This window comes from Mustelus asterias, chromosome 15 (genome assembly GCF_964213995.1).
Source record: "Mustelus asterias chromosome 15, sMusAst1.hap1.1, whole genome shotgun sequence".
Lineage (NCBI taxonomy): Eukaryota > Metazoa > Chordata > Chondrichthyes > Carcharhiniformes > Triakidae > Mustelus > Mustelus asterias.
In genome coordinates, this window is record NC_135815.1 from 95560308 (window position 1) to 95576533 (window position 16226).

Sequence of the window (16226 nt, forward strand, 5' to 3'; positions counted from 1 at the left end):
TTAAGGTCAGCGTAAACCAGCACTAATACAAACTGTGCCCTTGGTGTACACTGGGTTAAGTTTTCATCTGGGCAGGCTTTTGTTTCAAAGAACTGGCCCCATTGCAAATAAGTTTCTTGCTCAAAATTCCAATGCTAACATTATAATTCTCGGATTTAATCCTTAGCCTTTATCTCAATACCATTTGTAACATGAACCAGAATGTGTGAATACTTCTCTAACTCTGAACGAAGTTCTATTCTATCAATATGTGTTTCTCTTCGTCTTTGATACAATTTATCTGTGATACATTTGGCGAGAATTTCAATGGTTTCCAGGCAATAATACTTAACTGGGCATCAGACTCTTACGAGCCAATGTGTTCTAAGCAAAATATAGATATATATATATATTATAATATAAAATCATGTAATCGCAGGATATTTGTGAAATGACAGTGTTTGCAGAGAAGTTCCAGGCAATTGTGTTTAATCCAAATAAACTTTCTTGTGATCTGAGCCGGAGTCATTATCATTACTGGGTTCAGGTGAGCCCATGCGACGGTTCAATTCACATCCCCGCATCATTTAAAACGTTTTGCAAATTGTAGTGAAATGCAAAAAATAAAAACCTCAAGATTGGCGCATTTCCAGAGACCTTATTCTCAGACTTTGGATGAAGTCGTGCAGTTCAGAAATAAATCTTTCTCCATGGATAATCTCTGCTTGTCGTGACTTACGGAGGAGTTTGATGGCATTGTGTGGGCTCGCTGGCTGATCAGACAATGCCTTGGTGCAGACTTACTCAGCTCACTTCAGAGAGGCTCAGCTCTGCCACAGAACCCAGCTCCACCACAGAGCCCAGCTCTGCGACAGAGCCCAGCTCCACCACAGAGCCCAGCTCCACCACAGAGCCCAGCTCCACTACAGAGCCCTGAGCCCACCTCCACCACAGAGCTAAGCTCTACCACAGAGCCCTGAGCCCAGCTCCACCACAGAGCCCAGCTCCGCCACAGAGCCCAGCTCCGCCACAGAGTCCAGCTCTGCCACAGAGCCCAGCTCCACCACAGAGCCCAGCTCCACCATAGAGCACAGCTCCACCATAGAGCCCTGAGCACAGCTCCGCCACAGAGCCCAGCTCTGCCACAGAGCACAGCTCCGCCACAGAGCCCAGCTCCACCATAGAGCACAGCTCCACCATAGAGCCCTGAGCACAGCTCCGCCACAGAGCCCAGCTCTGCCACAGAGCACAGCTCCGCCACAGAGCCCAGCTCCGCCACAGAGCCCTGAGCACAGCTCCACCACAGAGCCCTGAGTGCAGCTCCACCACAGAGCCCTGAGTCCTGCTCTGCCATAGAGCATAGCTCCACCACAGAGCCCAGCTCCGCCACAGAGCCCAGCTCCACCATAGAGCACTGAGCACAGCTTTGCCACAAAACGCATTCCACCACAGAGCCATGTTAAAGTTAAGGTTAAAGTTTATTTATCAGTCACAAGTAAGGCTTTCATTAACACTGCAATGAAGTTACTATGAAATTCCCTTGGTCGCCACACTCGAGCGCCTGTTCGGGTCAATGCACCAAACCAGCACATCTTTCAAACTGTGGGAGGAAACCAGACCACCCGGAGGAAACCTACGCAAACACGGGGAGAATGTGCAAACTCCACACCAGACAGTGACCCAAAGCCGGGAATCAAACCCGGGTCCCTGGCGCTGTGAGGCAGCAGTACTCACCACTGTGCCACCGTGCCCCACCATGAGCTCAACTGCGCCACGGAGCCCTGAGCACAGCTCCACCACAGAGCCCAGCTCCGTCACAGAGCCCGGCTCCACCACAGAGCCCTGAGTACACTCCACCACAGAGACCTGAGCCCAGCTCCACCGCAGAGCCCAGATCTGCCACAGAGCCCAACTCCACCACAGAGTGCTGAGCCCAGCTCCACCATAGAGTCCTGAGCACAGCTCCACCACAGAGCTCTGAGCCCAGCTCCACCACAGAGCCCAGACCAGTCACAGAGCCCAGCTCCACCACTGAGCCCAGTTCCTTCACAGAGCCCTGAGTCCAATTCCACCACAGAGTCCAGCTCCACCACAGATCCAGCTCTGCCACAGAGCCCAGCTCCATCACAGAGCCTGAGCCAGCTCCACCACAGAGCCCTGAGCCCAGCTCCACCACTGAGTCCAGCTCCACCACAGAGCCCAGCTCCACCACAGAGCTCAGCTCCACCAGAGAGCCCTGAGCACAGCTCCACCCTGAGCCCAGCTGTACTACAGAGCCCGGCTACACCACAGAGCCCTGAGTCCAGCTCCACCAATGAGTCCAGCTCCACCACAGAGCTCAGCTCCACCACAGAGCTCAGCTCCACCACAGAGCTCAGCTCCACCACAGAGCCCTGAGCACAGCTCCACCACAGAGCCCAGCTCCACCATGGAGCCCAGCTCCACCACAGAGTCCAGCTGCGCCACAGAGCCCAACTCCACCACAGAGCCCTGAGCACAGCTCCACCACAGAGCCCTGAGCCCAGCTCCACCACAGAGCCCAGTTCCACCACAGAGCCCAACTCCACCACAGAGCCCTGAGCACAGCTCCACCACAGAGCCCTGAGCCCAGCTCCACCACAGAGCCCAGTTCCACCACAGAGCCCAACTCCACCACAGAGCCCTGAGCACAGCTCCACCACAGAGCCCTGAGCCCAGCTCCACCACAGAGCCCAGTTCCACCACAGAGCCCAACTCCACCACAGAGCCCTGAGCACAGCTCCACCACAGAGCCCTGAGCCCAGCTCCACAACAGAGCCCAGTTCCACCACAGAGCCCAACTCCACCACAGAGCCCTGAGCCCAGCTCCAGCACAGAGCCCAGCTCCGCCACAGAGCCCAACTCCACCACAGAGCCCTGAGCCCAGCTCCAGCACAGAGCCCAGCTCCGCCACAGAGCCCAGCTCCACCACAGAGCCCAGCTCCGCCACAGAGCGCTGAGTCCTCTCGGCTGCCAGGAAAGCCTGTGCCACAGAGCCGGGGCGCTGCTCTCTGCTACTCACACTGCACCAAAGAATCCACTCTGGGATTCCTCAGCACCGCTCTGCGTATTTCTCTCTCTCTCCTTTTTCCACAGCCTCTCTCTCCAGTGGAGGCAGCACAGATCAACCCCCCTCCCCTCCCCCCCTCAATCCCTCCCCAATCTGTCAGAGAGAAGGAGGGGGGGGTGGGGGGGGGGGGGGGCAGCTCCTGGCTCTGCCACTTCCAGCACTGGGCTGCGGGACAGCAGAAGGCTTACTCAGCAAGTGCGGGCTTTCTACTCCAGCAGTATGGGGACGAGCAGGAGGCTTCATCACTTCAGCCCAGCAGCTCTTCACATCCTGGGCTGCATCCTCAGTGAGTACCCCTCTGTAACAGCAAGGCTACTGGAATAGGTTTCAACAAGGCTACTTACTGCACAAGCACCCAGAATAGATTGCAACATCTCTCCACAGGCAACATCGTATTAGAGAGGGAGGGGGGGAAAGAGAGAGAGAATCCAGGTAAAAGGCTTCTATCACAGGCTGGAAATGTGTTTGAGGACATTACCAAAAAAAGAGGTCTCAAAACCGACCAGCTAAGCATTTATCCGCAGTTTTTACACATATTAACCCCTTAAGTACTAAAAGATGTTTAAATTTAATTTCAGGAGACACACTAAATTGTGGTCAGGCTAAAAGACTGACAGATTAAGAGACTAATATCTCATGGGGGGGAGGGGGGGGGGATAATATCTGATTGAGAGGAAGGTTGTTAGATTTTGTTCTGTCGATTTATCGCCAATAATTACACTTGAAAAAAAAGTACTGCAGTCCTCAGGGGGATAACCGACAATGGCGTTCCCGGGACTTCTGAATTTTTTATTGAGCCTAAAAGGATATGGCACGATTTTATTTATAAGAAATCTTACTTATAAAAATAAGAGCGCCAGGGAAGAGGCTTTTTTTGCGCAGTTATTTCAAGTAAGTTAACCTGCGCTCTGTTAGAGTGGCACAGTGCACTGGACTCGATTGCTAATACTGCCTTGGACACTGGACTGCACAGCCCACTCCACTACTCTCTGGTTAGCCTGTGTGTCATTGGGAGGGCTCTGGTTCACTTTCCTGCTATGTTCACCTCTCCCAAAGCTGCAAAAGCTCCAACTATCATCTTACAACAAATCATTGGCTCGGTACAATAACTCAATGACAGAGGGAGAGAGGTTGCTATTTTGTTACATGGATGGAGAGGGTTCTCTCACTAACAATCTGCCCTCACCTCATTTCTTTCTATATTTGAAGAGGTCATTCTGATTTTCTCATCACTCCTGTTTTAATGTGAGTGCGTGTGTGTGTGGAGGTAAGTCTGTGTATGTGTCTGTGTGTCTGTGTGAGTTTGTGTGTGAGTGGCAGTGTGTGTATGTGAGTGTGTGTGTGTCAGTGTGTGGGTGTATGTGTGTGAGTGTGTGTGTTTTTGTGTGTGTGTGTGGAGGTATGTGGGTGTGTGTGGGGTGTGTGTGGGTGTGTGTGTATATATATGTGTGTGGGGGGTGTGTCAGTGGGTGTGTGTGTGGGGGGGGGTGTCAGTGTGTGTTTGCGTGAGTGTGGGTGAGTGTGTGTGTGAGTGTGGGTGAGTGTGTGTATGTGAGTGTGTGTGTCAGTGTGGGTGAGTGTGTGTGTGAGTGTGTGTGTCAGTGTGTGTGTGTGTCAGTGTGGGTGAGTGTGTGTGAGTGTGTGTCTGTGGGTGAGTGTGGGTATGTGTGTCAGTGTGTGTGAGAGTGTGCGTGTGTGTGTGTGTCAGTGTGTGTGAGTGTGTGTCAGTGTGGGTGAGTGTGTGTGAGTGGGTATGTGTGTCAGTGTGTGTGAGTCTGTTGGGGGGAATGTTCCTGGAGCTTTTTGTGTTGCAGGGTGTGAGAGGTTCTGTCTCTTGCTTTCCCCCCTCCCCATTGCAGATGTGCTGCCGGGGGTCGGTGCGGAACTGGAGACCGAAAATCTTTCGGGGCTTTCGACCGATCCCTATAAAGACATCTTTGTGGTTCGGGAAAACGGGACTACCTGCCTGATGGCCGAATTCGCAGCAAAATTCAGTGTCGCCTACGATGCAAGAGCCAGTAACTATGTGGATGTAAGGGAGTAAGCAACATATACACCCACACTCCCCCTCACGCACACACTGACACACACCCCCCACCGCCCCCCCCCCACACACACACACACACCCTCACACACACTGACACATACACTGACACACTCCCCCCACACACACCCTAACACACACTGACACACTCCCCTCCCACACACACACCCTAACACACACTGACACACTCCCCCCACACACACTGATACACACAACCCCCTCACACATACACACCCTAACACACACTGACACACACACACCCTAACACACACACACCCTAACACACACTGACACACACACACACACCCTAACACACATCCTAACACACACTCACACACACACTCACACACACACACCCTAACACACACTCCCCCCACACACACTGACACACATACTCACACACACACTCACATACACACACTCACACACACACTCGCACTCACATGCACGCTCACACACACACTCACACACACAGACCCTAACACACACTCCCCCACACACACACCCTAACACACACACTCACACACACTCTCACACATACAATCACACACACACTCATACACACACACATCACACACACCCCCTCACACACACACTCTCTCACACACACGCACTCTCATATACACACACACACACTCTCATATGCACACACACTCTCACACATACACACACACACACACACTCAGACACACACACAACACACACTCTCACATGCACACACTCTCATTCATACACACTCACTCACAACACACACCTTCACACACACACCCCCACACCCCCCACACACATACACACCCACTGACACACAGCCACACACACACACACTCCTACACACATACACATTCACACACACACATACTCTCACATGCACACACTCTCATACATACATGCACACTCACACTCACAACACACACCTCCACATACTCACCCCCAGCCCCCCCACACACACACCCACACATCCCCACACACACACACACACACATCCCCACACACACCCACACATCCCTACACACACACACATCCCCACACACACAAATATTCAATAAGGTCCAAATTGAAATAAACATGCCAAACTAAATAAAAATAACTCCACGCATTCAAAAAACAAATTGTTTAAAATCTTTTAATTTAAGGATATTTGTAGCTTCAGCTGATTTTATTGGCCGGGTTCATTTCACCTTTCAGTTTCTTATTTGGTGCACTCACTGTGAGATTAACCCTGTGTGTGACTGTAACTCATTACAGAACCTCACTGTGAGATTAACCCTGTGTGTGGCTGTAGCTCATTACAGAACATCAAAGAACAAAGAACAATACAGCACAGGAACAGGCCCTTCGGCCCTCCAAGCCCGCGCCGCTCCCCGGTCCAGGATTGAATCCTGAATCCAGGATCCCCGCCCAATTTTCCAGCCTATCTACATACCAATATCCTATCCGCCGAGCTGTCCCTCACAGCTACGATGCTTTGTTCATTACAACCTATTAACTCACCCCCACCCCCCCATTCCAGACCATGTGATCTCCAGGGAGAGGCGAAAACCCAGAGTGAAAAACCCCAGGGCCAATATGGGGAAAAAAAAATCTGGGAAATTCCTCTCCGACCCCCTGAGGCGATCGAAACGAGTCCAGGAGATCACAATGGCCCTGATCGGAAAATGCTTCCCAACCCTAGTCATTTCCACTTCCACGAACACCATATGAATTCCCTGCCCCCGAGACAGGTTCCCAACTATCCGCAGTCTTGCTCTGTACTGGCACCAGCAAGATGATCATAGAATGAAGCCTTGAAACGAGAAACAAGGAACAATTAGCCCGCGCCGCTCCCTGGTCCAAACTAGACCACTCTTTTGTATCCCTCCATTCCCACTCCGTTCATATAGCTGTCTAGATAAGTCTTAAACGTTCCCAGTGTGTCCGCCTCCACCACCTTGCCCGGCAACACATTCCAGGCCCCCACGACCCTCTGTGTGAAATATGTCCTTCTGATATCTGTGTTAAACCTCCCCCACTTCACCTTGAACCTATGACCCCTCGTGAACGTCACCACCGACCCGGGGAAAAGCTTCCCACCGTTCACCCTATCCATGCCTTTCATAATTTTATACACCTCTATTAAGTCTCCCCTCATCCTCCGTCTTTCCAAGGAGAACAACCCCAGTTTCCCCAATCTCTCCTGTGAGGTTAACCCTGTGTGTGGTATTAGCTCATTACAGAACATCACTGTGAGATTAACCTTGTGTGTGGTGTTAGCTCATTACAGAACATCACTGTGAGATTAACCCTGTGTGTGGTATTAGCTCAGTACAGAACATCACTGTGAGATTAACCCTGTGTGTGGTATTAGCTCATTACAGAACATCACTGTGAGATTAACCCTGTGTGTGGTATTAGCTCATTACAGAACATCACTGTGAGATTAACCCTGTGTGTGGCTGTAGCTCATTACAGAACATCACTGTGAGATTAACCCTGTGTGTGGTGTTAGCTCATTACAGAACATCACTGTGAGATTAACCCTGTGTGTGGTGTTAGCTCATTACAGAATATCACTGTGAGATTAACCCTGTGTGTGGCTGTCGCTCATTATAGAACCTCACTGTGAGATTAACCCTGTGTGTGGTATTAGCTCATTACAGAACATCACTGTGAGATTAACCCTGTGTGTGGTATTAGCTCATTACAGTACATCATTGTGAGATTAACCCTGTGTGTGGCTGTCGCTCATTACAGAACATCACTGTGAGATTAACCCTGTGTGTGGTGTTAGCTCATTACAGAACATCACTGTGAGATTAACCCTGTGTGTGGTATTAGCTCAGTACAGAACATCACTGTGAGATTAACCCTGTGTGTGGCTGTAGCTCATTACAGAACATCACTGTGAGATTAATCCTGTGTGTGGTGTTAGCTCATTACAGAACATCACTGTGAGATTAACCCTGTGTGTGGCTGTAGCTCATTACAGAACATCACTGTGAGATTAATCCTGTGTTTGGCTGTAACTCATTACAGAACATCACTGTGAGATTAACCCTGTGTGTGGCTGTCGCTCATTATAGAACCTCACTGTGAGATTAACCCTGTGTGTGGTATTAGCTCATTACAGAACATCACTGTGAGATTAACCCTGTGTGTGGTGTTAGCTCATTACAGAACAAGCCTATGTTTCAATTCCACGTGGAGCAGACGTGAAGGGGAAATGCGGAAACAACGAATCGGAATTGCAAATCACCTGGCTGGACGACGCTTACAGTTTTAAACTCTTCTTTGTGAAGGTAAAACCGACTCCCGGGCTGGGGGTGAAGGGGCTGGGACTCTCATTCTGCTCGATAACCTGACTTCCTGGGCAGAAAGGCCTGCACCCTGGACAGAATCCTGGCCGGCTTTGAGAGTCCATTCAAAGCAAAATGCAGCAAATGCTGGAAACACTCAGCCGGCCTGGCAGCATCAGGGGATTGAAAGAGAGAGAGAGAGAAAGAGGCAGCAGTCAAAGGTCTCTGTCTGTGGAAAGAGATAGAGAGAGAGGGGGGAGAGAGAGAGGGGGGAGTTAAAGGTCTCTGTCTGTGGAAAGAGAAAGAGAGATGGAGTGAGAGGGGAGAGAGAGGGGAGTTAAAGGTCTCTGTCTGTGTACCAATGTGGAGAGAGATAGAGAGAGAGAGGAAGGGAGGGTGGAGTTAAAGGTCTCTGTGACCCTTCATCAGCCCTGGGGACAGTTAGAAATTTGAGGACAGAGTTTGGGCCAGACAGGAGTGTGTGATAGGACGGGAGGGATGGGGAGATTGAGTGACAGCAAGAGATTGGTATTTGAGGGTGGGGAGGGAATGGGGAGGGGGTGGGGGGGCGGAAGCAAAAAAAAATAAACAAAAATATTTGTTTTTGGAGCAGGAAAAACTGAAATGAGAATTATAACACAAAACTTAAAAATGAAATCATAGAATCTATAGAATCCCTACAGTGCAGAATGAGGCCATTCGGCCCATCGGGTCTGCACCGACCACAATCCCTCCCAGATCCTATCCCTGTAACCTTACACATTTACCCCGCTAATCCGTCTAACCTACACATCCCAGGACACTAAGGGTCAATTTAGCACGGCCAATGCACCTAACCCGCACAATGAAAATTCCCGAGTTGCCACACTCCGGTGCCTGTTCGGGTACACTAAGGGAGAATTTAGCACGGCCAATGCACCCTAACCAGCACATTGTTCGGACTGTGGAGGAAACCAGAGCACCCGGAGGAAACCCACGCAGACATAGGGAGAATGTGCAAACTCCGCACAGAGACCCAAGCTGGGAATTGAACCCGGGTCCCTGGTGCTGCGAAGTAGCAATGCTAACCACTGTGCCGCCGTGCTGCCCCAAATGAAACAATCGGGGTTGGGTTGGGGGTAGAGTTTACAGCCTGAAGTTGCAGAACTCAATGTTGAGGTTTGGAGTGTGTGGAGGTGTCCAGTTCACAGATAAGGCACTGTTTGGATGGCACAGTGGTTAGCACTGCTGCCTCACAGCGCCAGGGATCGGGGTTCGATTCCCGGCTTGGGTCACTGTCAGTGTGGAGTCTGCACGTTCTCCCCGTGTCTGCGTGGGTTTCCTCCAGGTGCTCTGGTTTCCTCCCACAGTCCGAACAACGTGCTGGTTAGGGTGCATTGGCCGTGCTAAATTCTCCCTCAGTGTACCCGAACAGGCGCCGGAGTGTGGCGACTGGGGGATTTTCACAGTAACTTCATTACGGTGTTAATGTAAACCTACTTGTGACACTAATAAATAAACTTTAAACTTTTGAAGGCTTGAGGCTTGGGGTGTGTGGAAGTGTCCAGTTCAAAGATAAGGCGCTGTTCCCAGTTCCCTGAGGAAAGGTCACACAGACTGAACTCTCTTTCTCTCCCCCCACACATATGCTGCCAGATCTGCTGAGTGTTTTTAGCGGGGTTTTTCTAATACATTTATTTGAGATTTCCAGATTATAGAACCATAAAATCCCTACAGTGCAGGAGGAGGCCATTCGGCCCATCGGCACGGTGGCACAGTGGTTAGCACTGCTGCCTCACAGTGTCAGGGACTTGGGTTCGATTCCCGGCTTGGGTCACTGTCTGTGTGGAGTCTGCACGTTCTCCCTGTGTCTGCGTGGGTTTCCTCCGGGTGCTCCGGTTTCCTCCCATAGCCCAAAGATGTGCGGGTTAGGTGGATTGTTAAATTGACCCTCAGTGTCAGGAGGATTAGCTAAGGTAAATCTGGGGTTACGGGGGTAGGGCCTGGGTGGGATTGTTGTCAGTGCAGACTCGATGGGCCAAATGGCCTCATTCTGCACTGTCGGGATTCTTTAGGGATTCTATGAGCCTGCACCAACAACAATCCCACCCAGGCCCTATCCCTGTGACCCCACATATTTACCCTGCTCATCCCCCTGACACTGAGATGCAATTATGCATGGCCAATCAACCTAACCCGCACATCTTTGGTTCAGCAGTAATTCCATTTTCACATTCCAGGTTTTGCATTCCCGATCATTTTCACAGCATGGGCCTCAGTCAGCAAGTTTCCAGTGCTAAATATATTTGAAAATGCAGGGAGTCCAAGTCCAGCACAGAGAGGTGGCCACGTTAATTCAGGTTATTGGTGTTATAATGATCTTGATCAGAGTTCTGTACAATCGGCTGCAGTTCAGAGAATGTGAATGCATTTGGAATATCGCCCCCGTGATTAGAAAACTTTGAACTTTTTACAGGAGACTCGCAACATGTCCACAAGGCAGGACCATTACTGGAAAATCAACAAGATCCAGTTCAGTTACGACTTATCGGATCCCATCCACTTCAAGGACGCGGCTAACAGTGAGTCGGTTCATTGCGCCCTTCAGTAAAACGGGGTTCCGGCCCATTGATGTTTTTTTAAGATCATTCCCACCTCGTTAGGAATCTGGGAATGCGGTTGAAGTCTCTGCTTCAAGATTTCTATGGGATTCCCAGCCAACAGTAACATCGCTGCTTCAACTCCAACACCAGCAGATTTCATTAAGGGCCCATCCCTTTGCTCTCTTTAATACTGGGCAGATATCACTCCACCCTGACTGGGCAGGCTTTACTGGAAAGAGCCAATTGAACCCAGTAACATATTTGATTTATTATTGTCACATGTATTGGGATACAGTGAAAAGTATTGTTTCTTGCACACTATACAGACAAAGCATACCATTCATAGAGTACTTGGGGAGAAGGAAAGGAGGGGGTGCAGAATGCAGGTGTTACAGTCACAGCTAGGGTGTAGAGAAAGATCAGCTTAATATATGGCAGGTCCATTCAAAAGTCTGACAGCAGCAGGGAAGAAGCTTTTCTTGAGTCGGTTGGTACGTGACCTCAGACTTTTGTATTTTTCCTCCCTCTCTTAATTCTTCTTTCATTCCCGCTCTACTTCTCATTCTGTACCTGATGTAACAATACTTCAACTCCCCCTTCTCTCTTCTTCCTCCTTTTCTTTGACTTAATTTGATTTATTATTGTCACACACTGGGATACAGTGAAAAGTATTGTTTCTTGTGCGCTATACGGACAAAGCATACCGTTCATAGAGAAGGAAAGGAGAGGGTGCAGAATGTAGTGTTACAGTCATAGCTAGGGTGTAGAGAAAGATCAACTTAATATAAGGTAGGTACAATCAAAAGTCTGATGGCAGCAGGGAAGACGCTGTTCTTGAGTCGATTTGTACGTGATCTCAGACACTTGCACCTTTTTTCCTGGCAGAAGAAGGTGGAAGAGAGTAGAATCACTACAGAAAGAATAGGTAGATCGTATGATTTTTAAATTGAGCAGAAAAAATATACAAACAGCGCACATTTAGGGAAGTCTCAAAAATAGGAACATTGCTGCGACCATCTCATTAGACATAAATTAGTGTACAAACCAGCCAGGAATGAAGTATTTGGATGAGCACATGAAACGCCACAGCATGCAAGGCCAGGGACCAAGTGCTGGAAAATGGGAACGGTATATCTTTGGAACTCTTTGCCACAGAGAGCTGTGGAGTCCTTGTGAATATTTAAAGCTGAGATAGATTTTTGATCAGTGAGGGAATCAAGGGTTACTGGGAAAGGGCAGGAAAGTGGACGTGAGGAATGTCTGATCAGCCATGATCCCATGGAATGGCGGGGCAGGCTCGAGGGGCTGAACAGCCTCCTCCTGTTCCTATTAATTATGGTCTTGGATAGGTGGTTGATGGCCAGTGCAGACATGATGGGCCAAAGGGCCTCTTTCTGTGCTGTGACTATATGACTCATTAGATTTAAATCACATTGACAATGTTTTAGTGAATGCAGACTTTTACACAAAAATACAAAAGTCTCTACAAAAGTCTGAGGACATGTACCAACCGACTCAAGAACAGCTTCTTCCCTGCTGCCATCAGACTTTTGAATGGACCTACCTCCGAACTAGGTTGATCTTTCTCTACACCCTAGCTATGACTGTAACACTACATTCTGCACTGTCTCCTTTCCTTCTCTATGTACAGTATGCTTTGTCTGCATAGCACGCAAGAAATAATACTTCACACTGTATGCAAATACATGTGACAATAATAAATCAAATCAAATCAAACATCTCTTTTGATTTGATTATTGTTGCATGTATTGGGATACAGTGAAAAGTATTGTTTCTTGCACACTCTACAGACAAAGCATACCGTTCATAGGGAAAGAAAGGAGAGGGTGCAGAATGTAGTGTTACAGCCATAGATAGGGTGTAGAGAAAGATCAGCTTAAGATCTAAATTGGTTTAACCATTGTTACCTTGGAATATAAGAAGAAATTCGATGTAGCTCTTGGGGCTAAAGGGATCAAGGGATGAAGGGGGGGGTCAGGATATTGAATTTGATGATCAGGCCATGATCAAAATGAATGGGGGAGCAGGCTGGAAGGGCCGAACGGCCTTCTCCTGTTTCTATTTTCTGTATCTATCGAAGGAGTATCCACAAACTATTGCCCTCACCGACATTTCACCCTGTAATTAGCCTTCTGTCCGGCGGGTGTTTGTAGATGTTACAATGCAGTCTATATTTTAGACGGTAGTCCCCTTCTCTTTCTGCGGGAAGAGCCTCTTTTTGTTTTGCTGATGTTGCTTTTGTGATTCAACGCGAAATGACCGAGGGCTTTCCTTCCGCAGGCGGGAAGCACACGGCCACATCTCACCGCCTCTCCCTCTTTGTCACCCCGGCTGGCAAGTCGTACAAGTGCGAGGCTCAGGAGACCGTCTCCCTCATCTCCAGCGACCACCAGAAAGTGGTCGCCATCCTTCTGTCCCAGATCCACATCCAGCCGTTCGGCATTAAGCGCGACTTCATATTTAGCGAAGGTAAAAGTAGGGGGGTGTGGGTGGGGGGGATATAGGCTGGGTGCTGGGGAGAAGAGCTTCCCCTCATCATCTACTCTGACCACTTTGGGAGAGCATGTATTCTATCTCCCATTTTGACTTGGATGTTTGAAAGGTTTTAAAGTGTATTTTTGCGTTCAAAGATACAGTGCATCTATTTGCATTAACCAAAAAATGTACTTGACTCAAATCTCACATTTAGCTTTAACTTTTAAAAGATTTAAAGGTATATTTTCGTGTTGAAACATTTACTTAGCTTAACCAAAAAATATACTTGACTCAAATCTTGTATTTAACTATAACCTTTGAAAGATTTTAAGGAATATTTTTGTGTTCGAACTTATACAGCGTTAACCAAAAAATATAACGGACCCAAGTCTCACATTTAGCTAGAGCATTTTAAAGATTTAAAGTGTACATACTTGTGTTCGACCATATAATGCATTTATTTTTATTAACCAATAATATACTTGACTCAAGTCTCACATTTAGCTATAACTTAAAAAATACACTTATTTGTTAAATTGGAACGCAGATCCCAGATTGCATTTCCAAAGTTCATGTGGCTTTTCTTTTCTCTCTGTGTATTTTATCTCAGCTTCGAAATGCGTGGTGGATGAGCAGGAGCAGTTGGAGGAGACTTTGCCCCTCATTCTGGGACTGACCCTGGGACTCCTTATCGTGGTCATCTTGTCAGTGTATCACATCCACCACAAACTCACCGCCACCAGCCAAGTGCAGATACCCAGGGACAGATCCGAGTACAAACACATGTAAAAGAAAGAGAGGAGAGAGAGACGTGGAGAGGGGGGAAAAAAACTCCCAGTGAAATAGCACAGGAAACACCAACAGCCACAAGGAATTGTCACAGATAGTAATTCACCCTCTGTAGAACACATGTAAATACAACCGCCCCGGTGTGTTGCTGTACATACTTACTGCTGCTTCCTTTGTTTAAAGTTAATAATGTGACAGGGGACGCCTGCAAAAGCAGAGTGCCCCACCAATAGATTAAAACTAGCGTTTAAAATGACTTGCAAGTTTACCAATCCGATGTTAGTGTTAACCATAACTTAATGAGAATTTAAAAAGCTGTTACAGACGATTTCGAAACTGCCTAATATTAATGAGGAGGTTCAATTGAATTTGGTTCCTTCGAATGCTACTTGCTGGAATCCTGTTCACGGGGCAAGCACGGGTCATTTAGCCGAGTGTGTGTACATATTCTCATCAATGTTTCAGGGGGGGCGGGGATACAAACATGTTCAGCTCATGGTCCGGAATGCAAATATGCTCATGAAATAAATCGAAATAATTTTTTAAAAAGAGAACTCCTTGTGTTTTAATCTATGCATTCATTCAGAATTGCTATTCCTGCAGTCTGGGGAATGTTTTTAAGGCAAGAATAGATAGACTTTTGAACAGTAAAGGAATTAAGGGTTATGGTGAGCGGGCAGGTAAGTGGAGCTGAGTCCACAAAAAGATCAGCCATGATCTTATTGAATGGCGGAGCAGGCTCGAGGGGCCAGATGGCCTACTCCTGCTCCAAGTTCTTATGTTCTTATGTCAGCACGCTTTGCATTCTTGTTGTAAGGTTTTTGGTGAATTATATATACATATAACATTGGCAAACTTTAGAATCATAGAATCCCTACAGAGCAGCAGGAGGCCATTCGGCCCATCGAGTCTGCACCGGCCACAATCCCACCCAGGCCCTATTCCCGTAACCCCACATATTTACCCTGTTAATCCCCTGACACTAAGGGGCAATTTAGCACGGCCAGTCAACCTGACCAGCACGTCTTTGGATTGTAGGAGGAAGCCGGAGGAAACCCACGCAGAGTATCACAAATAGTAATTCACCCTCTGTAGAATACATGTAAATGCAACCGCCCCGATGTGAGAATGGGAAGAATGTGCAGACTCCACACAGACAATGACCCAAGGCAGGAATCGAACCCGGGTCCCTGGTGCTGTGAGGCAGCTGTGCTAACCACTGTGCCACTGCGCCGCCCCTTAGTTTGAGTCAAACTGGCATTGCTGGATTGAATGTGGCTCCCAGCTCCAATTGGGAAAAGACTGCAAATTTCCTTCAGCTCTGACACCGCTGAAAAGTCCAGCATTTTAGGGATTACTCACCCGGGGTTTACACATGTCAGCAATTCTTGGTGAGAACCAAGTGTTCAGGAAAACAAAAGGTTAACATTGTGAAAGGCATTGAGAGGTAAGTCTGTACACTTTCTGATTCTTTTGGGGGTTTCAAAGTGAGAAGTGCACAAATACCTCTCAGAAGTCGATATTTATCTATATTAGATCAATACCTGTCGGGAATGTGCAGACACCAAAAGAGGAAATGCCGGAAAATCTCAGCAGGTCTGACAGCCTCTGTAAGGAGAGAAAAGAGCTGACGTTTCGAGTCCAGATGACCCTTTGTCAATAATTTCTCCAATATGCCTTGTGGTCCATAGAGTCATAGAATCCCTACAGTAAGGAAGGAAGTATTTCTGTCCATGGAGTCTGGGCCATCTCTCCAACACAGCATCTTACCCAGACCCTGGAGTTTTCATTCCTGTCCACACCTACTTTATTACATAGGCTGCCCTGACTCAAAATTAGAAAGAAACTCAAACAGGTCTGGCAGCATCTGTGAAGAGAGAGAGAGAGAGAGAAACAGAATTATAGAATCCCTACAGTGCAGAAGGAGGCCATTCAGCCCATCGAGTCTGCACTGACTACAACCCCACCCAGACTCT

The 16226-nt window shown here is 48.3% G+C and overlaps 1 protein-coding gene across 1 annotated transcript; it reads left to right on the forward strand.

The window, feature by feature from the left end:
- Window positions 1-3286: 3286 nt before the first annotated feature.
- On the forward strand, window positions 3287-14794 carry lamp5 (lysosomal associated membrane protein family member 5). Its single transcript, XM_078230498.1, has 6 exons — window positions 3287-3353; window positions 4927-5099; window positions 8255-8386; window positions 10839-10944; window positions 13267-13455; window positions 14072-14794. The coding sequence occupies exons 1-6, from the start codon at window positions 3287-3289 to the stop codon at window positions 14248-14250; spliced, it is 846 nt and encodes a 281-aa protein (XP_078086624.1). The 3' UTR covers window positions 14251-14794.
- The last annotated feature ends 1432 nt before the right edge of the window (window positions 14795-16226 follow it).